General features: G+C 36.9%; 1 protein-coding gene across 1 annotated transcript in view; it reads left to right on the forward strand.

Annotated features, from left to right (window-relative positions):
* COL5A2 (collagen type V alpha 2 chain) overlaps nt 1-12,448 on the forward strand; it is a 138,446-nt gene that overhangs the window by 90,186 nt on the left and 35,812 nt on the right. The window contains exons 13-18 of the mRNA XM_045850295.1: nt 2,404-2,457; nt 4,138-4,191; nt 5,080-5,124; nt 5,605-5,658; nt 8,437-8,481; nt 10,340-10,393. Coding sequence (XP_045706251.1) covers nt 2,404-2,457; nt 4,138-4,191; nt 5,080-5,124; nt 5,605-5,658; nt 8,437-8,481; nt 10,340-10,393 — 306 coding nt within the window. The remainder of the gene's footprint in view (nt 1-2,403; nt 2,458-4,137; nt 4,192-5,079; nt 5,125-5,604; nt 5,659-8,436; nt 8,482-10,339; nt 10,394-12,448) is intronic.

Genomic DNA, 12,448 nt, shown 5'->3' on the forward strand with positions numbered 1-12,448 from the left:
CTAAAACTTATGACAAGATACATTGATTGCCAGCACTCCTAACACAGCTGTTTTCTTCTCCCTCGGATCACTGCAGGGACAGGGCCCTGGCAACCCAGCCCAGCAGAGTTTAGGATCCGGCCCACTTAGCCACCCTCTGACCCACCTTTCTGTTTTCGCTCACATTGTTTTGATAGGCCCTCCCCTAGGATGTGCTACACAAGCAGTGGGGAAAATCAGAGAATGATAAGAAAAAAAATCCTCTAACATTTGTGCTCTTAAAGTTTCTCTTTGTTCAACATCCCCTAAATTGCTTTGGCCTTCTACTTATACTTTCTATACTTTCCAAATGTTTCTATCACTGAATGCATCCAACAATACTGAAGTCCTGACCATATACTTTCTGAAAATCGATGAAGTCCAATACTGAGATTTTTTAAAACAATGAATGCTGATCTTTCAAGGGAATTTACAGGGCTCTAAGGATTATTGAGTTTCAAATATTAAACCAGTTCCCAGCTCCTTTCTCTCCTTCTTTTCCTCCCCCATCATCCTGGAAAGTCAGTGCAGACAGGCTCATGTGGTTTAGTCATTAGCACAGATGTTCGTGTCAACCAGCGTCCCCCCCCGCCCCGGGTACCGCTGCACTCCTGCACACTGCAGTGTGGGAGCCTCCACTGGGAGGAAACGTGCCTCGCCAGCATGTCCCAGATGTGCTCTGCAAGTGCAGCGCAGCGGTGTGTGATTGGGGTGTGAGGACAGTCTCCGGTCAGCAGATTGAGAAAAGTTTATGAGCGCTAGTACATCTGGTTCATTTTCTTGTTATGGAGCTATGTAATCACACGAGAATTCCCTTGCAGACCACAAAAACTCCTGAGTTAACGAATTATTTGAAATAACATAGCTCAGTAATTCCCCTATAGGCTTAGATGGATGTGTACCGTGTTTCCTGCTCAGGATGGAGGAGGGCAGGAAAATCTCAACAAAGGGGTACATTCCAGTGAAAAAGCTTAAAGGGAGTTTTCGAAAAGAAAGAATTTTTAAATAGGGCTGTGTAAACAGAAGAACTAATGGAACTTTGTTCAGAGAGCAATGGTTTGGCTGTGATAACACCCCTCCCCCAACAGACTGCAAAAACGTCCTGCAACCAGTCACAGGGGAATTACTTTTTTGCTTTTATCATATAAAGTTTATGTATTGAGTTATGTATTCATTAATTTAATTAACAGTTAGTGAAGGCTATAATGCAAACAGATGGATTTTGCTGTCTGTGTAAGATCATGCTGGTGCAGCGAATTTCCTTAAGAAAGGTTCAGGAAAGTGCTTTGAGTGTTAAAAGAAATATTAAACCATTTCTTAATTCAGATGTTCATTCTGTGATTATTTATTGGATGCCCCCTAGTCAGGAATAAGGCTTAGTGCCAGGGATATGCTGATTAATAATAATAATTGATCATAGTGGAGAACATCAATCTGTGCTGTTGAGTGCTCAGTCTACTGGTGGCAGTGGTAATGGCATTCACTTCAAAACCAAATTTATTACAGGCATTGAAAATAAATGAAAAAGTCACTGGGTCCTTAACTATTTTAAGATGTTATGAGGAAAAACTTTCAAGCATCATTTCATAATAGTCTTTCCATTTTCATTTGATTTTTTGTTTGATTTCTATTTTTTTAAATTTTGTATGTTTAGGTAAAGTATGTATACTATTAACAAAAATTTAAAAATTACTGCCAAGAAACCATCCCATTCTTTCTGTCTTTGACTGTATTTGTTGACTTTCCTTTCTGTTGGATATTTTATTTCCTCAGTTTTTAAACAATTATAAGTCTACCAGCTTCTATCTTTTGCCTTTAAATATTTTCTGTTTATCCATTTTAATATAATCTTTCTAATCATATTCTACTGACAATATTTAGAAGTTAAGGGGAAATAAAACACATTGTCTGCTACAAATGCATTTATTCTTTTACCACAAATAAAGCACATTATGAAGGAAGGAAATCATATTTTTCCTTAATTTTTCTCCTGACTCCTTCCTATACATTGACCTAATTGAGTTAGACACTAGTTATGTTGATTCAGGCTTATTTTCTTGTTTTTTCATTTGTTTTATTAATAACACAATGACATTATTTGAAATTTTGAAAGTGTTGTCAAATCAATACCTCGCATTAGTCCCTGTCTCTGTGTAAGTCATGTTTCCATTTCAACACTGTGCCTTGCTAAGTTTTGCTCACCTAGATGTATTTTGGTAGATAAACACATACTACTCTTTTTTCTTCTCTGCTTTATTGGTTAAAAAATAACAATACTATGTGCCAGATATTTTTTTGCGGGGGGGATGTATTTTAAGGAATTTCCTATTCTCATTAATGATTCTGAAATGCCTTATATGTTCTCCCCACCCCCCCCACCCCCAGGGAGCTAGGGGATTTCCTGGAGCTCCTGGTCTTCCAGGCCTGAAGGGTCAACGAGTAAGTGCAATCCTCTGTAATCTTTTTGGATGCTGTGATTTACTGAGCAGCATCTACAGAGCATTACTTTCAGAATCTTTACAATTACATTTGTCAGTCGTCCTAGTGGTGGTGGATGCAGTAGTCATCTGAGGTTACCAAAATGACAATGCTGTTTTACATTTCTTTTGAATTTTGTTTCATTCTATAAAATATATTTTGAGTTCTTATTATATACTGAACACTGTGCTACAAGAGGACACGGTGACCAATAAAAAACATCCGTAGCTTTCAGCTTCAGGCTAGCAAGGGATTTGGTTAAGAAAACAATTACTACATAGTGGAGTAAGTGACATAACACTAGAGCATGTACTAGATGGTAGGAGAGCCAGGCCCACCTAGATTTGGAAGGCTATAGAATGCTTCTATCTTTATATGACTCAAGATCATTAATTTGTAACTACTGGGCTAGCCAAAAATGTTTGTTCAGTTTTTTTTTCTGTAAAAGACATTTTCATTTTCACCAATAACTTCATTGATTTGTGTATTTTTAGTATGTCAGCTATTTCCTGCTATTGGCTTCTAGTGGGTAGAGGCCCGGGTGCTTCTAAACCTCTTCAATGCATAAGACAGCTGACATACATACCCACAGAAAAGAATTATTTGGTCAAAATGTCACATAGTACCAAAAAACTTTAAAAACCACTTTTGACATGATTGATTAGTCACAGCACCTTCTCCATACACTGCACAAATCATTTTTTTGCTTTTCAGTTGTGTTTTTACATTTCTTAAAATAATAAAACATGACGTGGTGAAAATGTGTATCTTCTTTCCTTTTCAATATTAAAATGACTGCACAAAAATTCACCACTTTTTAAAGTTTTTTAAATGCATGCTGGTATGACAGCTGTCAGAATACAATCTTAATTCAAAGCAATTTTGTTAAATTGTTTCAATTCAAAACAATTTTGTTAAATTTTATTAAATTGTTTTGAATAAAGTTAAAGACAACTAAGCACTACTAGAGTCATTGTAAGTAAAAAACTAAATGAACTTTTTTGCCAATACAATATTATATGTTAGGTACATATACAGGGTGGGGGCAAAAGTAGGTTACAATTGTGAGTACACAAAACACAGAGCTTATTAATTATTGTATTATTTCCTGTATGAACAATTATAAGCCTACTTTTGCTTTAAACCCTGGATAGAAATTATCTATCTATTTATCTATCTATCTGAAAGCTTGGCTAATATTTACTCAGTATATACTGGTTGGCCTCTGTTTTGAGTGGATAAGTTTCTGATTAGAATGCTTGCTACTGTATTTACTGTGATAGTTATTAAATATTTTGAAAATCACCCATCTATATAACACATAATTTGTAAGTATATGAGCTCAATAACTATTTATTTTCTTATAAGTTCTTTATTTATAACTATAGATTATATTTCTTTGAAGTCAAAAAGTTTGAAAGGTGACAACATTGCCTATTGAAAATATTATTTAAAGGGGGAAACTCTAATTTTCTTTGAATAGATTTTCAGAAATGTTGAGAATTTGGAAACATTTCAAGTAACAGCCTTAAGTTTGAGATCTGTTTTCATAAGTCACTTTCTGTAAGCTTATTTCTGGTTCTTTTATGCATCTGAAAATTTAAAAAAACAGTAAAATACAAATTTATATTTTTTTCTCAGGGACATAAAGGTCTCGAAGGCCCTAAAGGCGAAGTTGGAGCGCCTGGTTCCAAGGTGATTGTGTAGTGCCTCAGTATAACCTCACTGTAGTGTTTGGGTGCTCATAGTTTTTGTGCCACAAGTTTTTTCAGAACTCCCTTAAATAAGTCTGGAGGAAAGAGGAGTATAAAAAATGAACAGTTAAGTAGATAAATGTAATTTTTCATAGATGAGTTGCAATAGATTTACCAGCATACAAGAAATGACCTAACTTTGCCACCAGGAATGGTCACTGTGGCTCCGAGTTTCTGTCAGTGTAGGGTGGTCATCGTCTTTGTGTGACACATGGTACTGTGAATCCACCACCTCAAACACAGTCACTCTGTTTTCTTCTTTAAACATATCAGAGAAGATTACATGGTTTGTTACCCCATTATTTACTGTCCTTTTACTTTTGGGGCCTTTTGGCCATTGCTTCTGCTCCCAATTTTTTTATGCTTGTAGAGGGAGAGAAAAGATAAAGGAGGTGCAGAGGGCTTTTTACTGGGAAGTATCATGATTTGAGTATGTGCAAAAACATTCGGCCTTAAACTTTTTATTTCTAACCTTCCTATAATAGAACCTAAAGAAATATTACAGTCAATTTTAGCTTTGTAAAGTTTTACTTGAGCTAAAGTATTATCAGACATAGACAAATACTTTATACTAATTAATGTGACTAAGTATGATAGCTCCATCAATGTACCACCAATTTTATTTTAGACTTATTTCTATAGAAACAAAATTTTAATTGCATTTTAGAAAAAGTAGCACAATAGACTTTTGAAGTCCTTCATGGGAAGTATGCTTTTCAAATGCTCATTTTGAAAATGAGCATTTAGAATGATACCCATGTAGAACAAAATGATGTGCATGTCAAGCGTAGGTTCCTCATACTGTGATGTGATCTCATTTTTGCTTTAGGGTGAAGCTGGTCCTACTGGTCCAATGGGTGCTATGGGTCCTGTGGTACGTATCAACTTAATTTTTTGTTATTTCTTTGCCTTTTAAATTATATTAAGAGAATGTTTAAATGAAATAAACAAAAAGACATGCAAAGCATATTTGTTGGTGAAATAGTCTTGTTTAACCAGCTGACAGGCAAGCACCATGTAACAACTGCACCCTTCAAATAGAAAATCTTCCTGCATTTCATTACTTTTCTTAACTGTCAGTGCCCTTATTTTTTTCCCCATATGCTCAGTGACCAAATCAGGATTCTTTTGGATTCAGCCGATTAAAACTAGATTAAGGGAAATCAACTTAGGTAAGAGGTGGTAGGTTATAAATCTCCACAGGTAGAGTGTTCAAACCCCAATGTGCCCCAAGAAATACGACTACTTGGTGGCCAATTATACTGAGTCTCAGTTGTTTTGAGTAGCATAATCAAACTGCCAGGGAGTTTAAATAATATGCTTCAAGAGGTATTTTTTTCTCTCTTATCTACAGGGCCCACGGGGAATGCCGGGAGAGAGAGGTAGACTTGGACCTCAGGGTGCTCCTGTAAGTATGTGTGTTCTAATTCTCTCAGATGCTGTACTGAATATGCTTTTTAAATGAGAATAATAGTACTGGTTGCCTAATTTTATTTTTTCTTTTTCTGTTGAAATAAATTTAGGTTTACAGAAAAGTTGCAAAGAGGGGAAAGAGTTCTCGTGTACTCTTCACCTAGCTTCTCTTAATGTTAACATCTTACATAACCACAGAACATCTGTTGTCTGTTTATTTTATTACAGAAATTAAGAAAATAATGAAAACATGTAGAATATAATCCAAGGAAAAACATAAACTTTAGAATAGTAGTAACATTATAAAAATAGGTAACGTTTATCAAGCACTTATTTTGTTCTAAGCATTCTTCAAATATCTTTATATTTATCATGATCCTAAAAGGTAAGTACTATGAATGCTACCTTTTAAAGATATGAATCTCCTGATCATCTGCCTTTGATCTATTTTAAATGTACAGATTGAGAAATACCCTTGCTGTCTGTCCATGTACCTCAATCCTAGGTGGGGGGCATATTCTATTAATTTTCTTCACAATTCTCTGAAGGTCAGGCTAGACTTGGTGATACTTGAGACTTGCAGTTTATCACATGGCACCCACTTTGTTTTTGACAATTAAGGAGTGCCAAGTGGCCTCTATTATTTTGACTGTCATCCCCATTAGCATTAAAAATCTCAGGTTTATGACACCCCCTGCTATTACCCCACAAATGATAACCTCTTGTGAGCTTCCCAATGGTACCAAAGGCAGGGCACTGTTTTGAGAGAAGTGAGACCCTCTCTAGAAGTTCCTCACTAGACCGTTCCTTATCACTTTGATAAGCAGAGTGTCTTCTAGGCATGTGGAGAATATTGTGGAGTCTAATCAGCTCTTGCCTTATCCAGCTTTACCTAGTATGCCCAATCTAGTATGTTTACTTCTATGAGCTTTCTTCTTCCATTGGCCTGGCAGTTATGGCATTTCTGACTCACTTAGTGTGGGCCATTGCTCTTTTTGAGTTTCTAAGAACCATCCCCCCTGTTAACATCACCTCTCAGGGTTTTATCAAAGTGTTAAATGTGTCTCATGGAAGAGTGTTCCCATATCATTAAAATTTTCTAACTTTATATTTTGTCCCTGTCGATCCAGTACCTTTAGGACCTAGTCCCATTAATTCTCTCTTGGAACCTGCCTCTACATAGTGTATAGAATGTAGGTCTTTTTGGTGTAGAGTCTCTTCTCTCTTTAATGAGAAATAGCACTTCCTCAACCTCATTATTTTGTGACTCTATGCTAGCTATTGGTCTGGTGGCTGGAGGGGGAGGGGCAGGCAGTGGTGGCAGTGGTGTGTGTTGCCTGGTAAACTAGAGGCTTCTGTATCATCTTTAAGCAAGGAAGAAGTATAATCTGTTAATAGTGGGTATGGGCCATTCTGCAGGCCCATGGGCTTCAGGGTATCTGAGATTTTGAAGTTCTTAAGATATTCCAGTGCCAGAAACCAAGGTCCCATTCCTTCCGATCAATACTGTGATCATGGCTGAGAAACTTTACATGTTTTAGAATTCAACCTTCTCAAGAGCTTTTAAACCTTTATCATTAAGTCCTGGGTTGGATCTTCAGCTTTGTCTTCCCTCTGGTTGTGGAAGATTACAATACTTTTAAATGTTGCCAAAGGGCTTTATATTGATGATTAATCACCATCAGCCTTTCATTTGCTGGATTCACTCACAAGACCCATGCAATTCCATCAACTTTTTAGCTTCCCCTTTTCCTAAAATGCCCCAAATGCCTGAGTCACTGCACCCATAGTCATTCCCTTGCACTGGTGGCCTATCTCATTTCACTCCTGGAGTCAATATTTACTACTACATCACTGCAGCATGCCAGCAGCGAGCCGGGCTCTGTCTCTCACAGTTCGTCAGTGAGGAATCTAGCTCAACAATTCCATTTTAGGGTCTACTTGCTTATACTGCTTCCTGCACGAAAGGTATTGAAGCCTTAGATCTAGTTTCCCAGAAAATAGCATCGGAGCAGACTCATGTGCAAGAAATTTGTTGGGGCGTGCTTTCAGAAACTACACTTGTGAAGAAATGAATAAAAGAACTAGGGTTTGTCAGAGGTAGAAATTAAACGGTGTTACAACTGCAACAGAGACCTCAGCCTCCATGAGTCCTCAGTTCCAGGGGAACTCTGAGAGCTAGTTGGTTCTTCAGTTCTTGAATGTGGTCAATCCTTGTACCACCGCATTGACCATGGAAGGGGCATAACTTTGGGAGAGCTAACATTTTTGTGGGGGCAACTGTGAACCACCAGCTACTAACTTCCGGCAGTGGTAGAATTATTCCTTCAGTGCTGAAGGGGGAGCTTGGTGACACCCACACCGTTCACTGCTACCTAGTCTCCTTGTGCGTGCAGGTGTGCTTCATTTTATTATTTCCCCAAAGAGTGTATTCCTTCTCTGAGTTCACATGGCTATTAAGAAGAATGAGGTATTCGAAACTGAATTGTCTTTGAGCTAATTTGATAGAAGGTGATACATTCAAGTAAAAAAGAAGGATTATAATCTGTTTCATTTCTTTCAATCTTGAATTTTCTTCCTTATTGCTGTAAGGACAGATGTATGTATTTCTACCTTACTAGTGTTGTGTAAATGTGTATTTTTATTTCTATTAACTGAAAAGGTTATTGTTAATCTTGATATTTATTCTTTAATCTGTAACGTGGACATTTTTGTAAAGCAAATGAATTATGAGCAAATAGAGCAGAATCTTGTCTCTTTTTCTTCTAATTAGGGACAGCGAGGTGCACATGGTATGCCTGGAAAACCTGGACCAATGGTGAGTTGTAGCATTTTCATATTCATTCATTCATGCTTCTATTTTTACATTCATTAACATTTATAGAGCATCTACTGTGTCCACTTGGAATGAAAGATGATGAACACACAGTACTTGTCTTTGAAAATTGACTTATCTATCAAAAAAGAGAGACACAGCAATTAATATTGTAGCTTACTACTATTGCTGACTGTTATAATACAGGATACAGCTTGTGGTTTTGGTGACAGAGAGGAGAAAATACCTACACCTGTAGCTAGAGAAAGATGTCAAAGAGGACTACTTAAAGAGAAGCAACTTTCAAAAGAGGAGTGTATAAAATGAGCAAGAATAGAACATGGTTCATACGATAGAAAGATGAAAAAACATGAGGAGCTTGGGGAAATGCTGGGTGGGCAAATTGGATTTGAAATTATTTGCCCTCAGGATATTTTCTCCCTTTTTATTAATAAAAGTATACAAAATAAATATAGTTAAAATGGGCTTTTTAAAACACAAAACTGATGGAATTAAAATTTATCTTGGTTTTTAAAACAAGAACCAGTATAACCTGGAATGGAATTCCTCTTACACTCCTATCTTTTAAATCCAGCATTTACATCATTGGTTCCAACTCCATGCAGGCCTTTCTAAATGTGGGACAGTGACAAATATCCATTTCTTTCTTTTTTTTAGGTATTTACAGCATTAATATTTTTATTTTTTAAAAGTTTTCTTATTGCTGAATTATAGTTGTCCCCATTTCCCCTCATTATTCTCCCCTGCTGTATCCACTCACCACCTTCCACTTTAAATCCCCCCAACCATTGTCTTTGTCAATGGGTCCTTTATACATGTTCCTTGACTTGACCCTTCCTCTTCTTTCCGCATTATCCCTCTGGTCACTGTCAGTTTGTTCTTTGTTTCCATGTCTCTGTTTCTACTTTGCTGGCTTGTTTGTTTTGTCAAATATGCATTTCTTATTAGCCTGAAAAAAAATCACTCTAAAATATTTAGATAATTCTTAGGCATCATTTTTATATTATAGTCCCAGATTTTGGTACAAAACATAACTTTTAAAAAACTGTATTAACCCTGGCTGGTGTGGCTCAGTGGATTGAGCACCAAGCCTGCAAATCAAATGTCGCCAGTTCGATTCCTTATCATGGCACATATCTGGGTTGTGGGCCAGCTCCCCACTAGGGGGCGCATGAGAGGCAACCACACATTGGTGTTTTTCTCACTCTCTTCCTCTCTCCTTTTCCCTCTTTCTAAAAATAAATAAATAAAATCTTTAAAACATCTACATTAATTGGTTAACACAAAGAGAGTACACTTCTCTTTTTTTTTTTTTAATTTTTTTTAATTATTATTTTTAGAGAGGGAAGGCGGGGAGAGAGAGAGAGAGAGAGAGAGAGAGAGAGAGAGAGAGAGAGAGAGAGAGAGAGAGAGAAACATCAATGTACGGTTGCTGGGGGTTTATGGCCTGCAACCCAGGAATGTACCCTGCCTGGGAATCGAACCTGGGACACTTTGGTTCCCAGCCCGCGCTCAATCCACTGAGCTACGCCAGCCAGGGCTCACTTCTCTTTTTTAGAAGCCAATTATTTTAAACAATTTGTGGTTGTTACTGACTTAATCTTTTATGTTAGGACTAGAAATCCTATTATGTTTAGTACCAAAGGACATGTTTTTTAGCAATATTTCATATTAATGTTGGAAGATATTAAATTACATTATTATTTTTGTGATTTTAAATCACTAAGTGGTTATTCTTATTTATGTGTCAAAACCAGAATTTTATCAAAGAATAAAAGATGACTTATTTAGATATTGATTAAAATACATGTCTGATCACTTTTCTGGTTTCTTTTAATAGGGTCCTCTTGGGATACCTGGCTCTTCTGGTTTTCCAGGAAACCCTGGGATGAAGGTAAAATGTTAATATACTTAGCTCTTAAATACATGAATCCCAAAGTGAAGAATGTCATTTCATTTACTGAAGAGTATGGAGATTGCTTTCAACTAAGAAAAGAGTCTAGAGTGTTCTCTATGTCCATTATGGTAGGAAAAAAATAAAAGAAAGTGTAAAAATTAGATGACTGTATAATATGTAATTAAAAGGGAATTACTTATAATCATACAAAGTAATATCAAAGAATCTGTGGCTTTAGGACTCTAACACCAGACAGTTGTAACAGCTGCAAGGAATAAGAGCTTTTCTGAATTGGAAACTCCGTTCTTGGATACCGTGCCTGGCAGTATAAATAGCAGAATGTTCTAAACAATAGGAGGCTGAGATAAATCAGGAGTTGTCACAAAGTTGGTCTCTCACACAATGCTGGCTTTCACTCCTATCCCACCTCCTCCCTGCACTCCTGCCCATGCCTACATCCTGCCTTTTACTCCTGACCATTTAAAGGAATAGTCTGAGGGGCTCTTTGGCACAACACGTGGGAATGAATTAAAGTATTCTGCTGGGATGACTTACATCTGTAGGAGATCACAATTCGTTCTTTCCCTCAATACTTTGGTTAATAAGTTCAAGGATTACAGTAGGAGATTATTAAGACTAATTAGCTAAATTGGTAAATAAATTCAGAACACTACTTTCAAATTTTAAACAACAAAATATATTTGATTACCCTTCACACCCAGTTTCCCACTGGTGATAATTTTCTTCATCTTAAGGAATTTACTCACAAGTTTCTACTGTACAAAAATGACTATGGCCATGGAAGTCACCTCACTTCCCTAAATCTTGTTTTCTCATGGAATTTTGTTGAAGAGCAAGTGAGAAAATCTATGCAAACCCTTAGCATAGGGCTCGGTGCAGAGGATGCCCTTAAAGTAGGTCATTGCTTCTCGTTAGTTAGTGCTACTGAAATGGACTTCAACTTGGAAACCAACAAACAAACAAAAGTCTGTACTGGCACTTCAAATACTCTTTGAAGTGTGAGAATCATCAAGTAAAATTATTCTTCAAATTTTCTTGAATACCATCTTTAAACTCTGTGCCACAAGGATGCAGCTGCTTTGAAATGATGCCCTGAGTCTTTTCACTAACCAGTCCCCTCCTTCACTGAGAGCTCACTCTGAACCTAGGCACGTGGGACCTCCCTCTGTTCCCCTCTGTATCTGTTCTGCTCCCTGAAGTCCTAATCCTGTTGTCACCGACTCTGGCTAAGGAGGGCTCAACTTCCCTGTGTACCTTGGTCAAAATATGCGAAGTGACCTCCCTCTTCTTGTAGGACTGTCCACCCTCAAATTGTGCTTTGGATAAGGAATTAAGGAAAGAAGACTCACAATATTCAGGATTGTAACTTGGTAGAAAGTGATTTCTACTCCTACTCTGTCTAGTTAAGACTTCACTAGCAATCACAGTTTATATAGCCGCTCACTGGGTACTTCCCTTTCTTCCTGGGTTTTCCTAGTACTGGCTGTTGGCTACTGGAAACTGCTTAACAAAGTTGAACATCTAGCAAAAGTTTCTCTCAGAAACTGTTTCCCTATCCAATACTGTCCCCAGAATAAAATTCCTGGGTTTTGGTTTTATCAGGATTCTACTATACCTGTAAGGTTCTTCCATGGTCTCTGGCTCTTTGGGTGAAGAATAAACTTCCACATCCAATTCTTTGCATTTTATTGAAGGGTACTAGGAACTGAATAGAGATTTTATATGTTTTGTTGATACTAATGAGCTCCCTAAGGCTTAGAATTTTAGTTTTAAAATTTTAGGTCCAGGTCCCTCTAGGATTTAGACATACAAAGGTACATAATATGTTGGATAAAATATAGAAACCCAGTTAAATTTGAATTTCAGTTAAATGAAGAATGAATTTAAGATAAATATATCCCAAATATTTCATGGGACAAACTTATACTAAAATTAGTTGTTTATTTGAATTAAAACTTAACTACACATCCTGTATTTCACTATATCTGGACCACACTCTGGGACAGAAATAAGGAGACCTATCAGTTGCCT

This window comes from Phyllostomus hastatus, unplaced genomic scaffold (assembly GCF_019186645.2).
Source record: "Phyllostomus hastatus isolate PE091 unplaced genomic scaffold, TTU_PhHast_1.1 phas_contig_1, whole genome shotgun sequence".
Taxonomy (NCBI): Eukaryota; Metazoa; Chordata; class Mammalia; order Chiroptera; family Phyllostomidae; genus Phyllostomus; species Phyllostomus hastatus.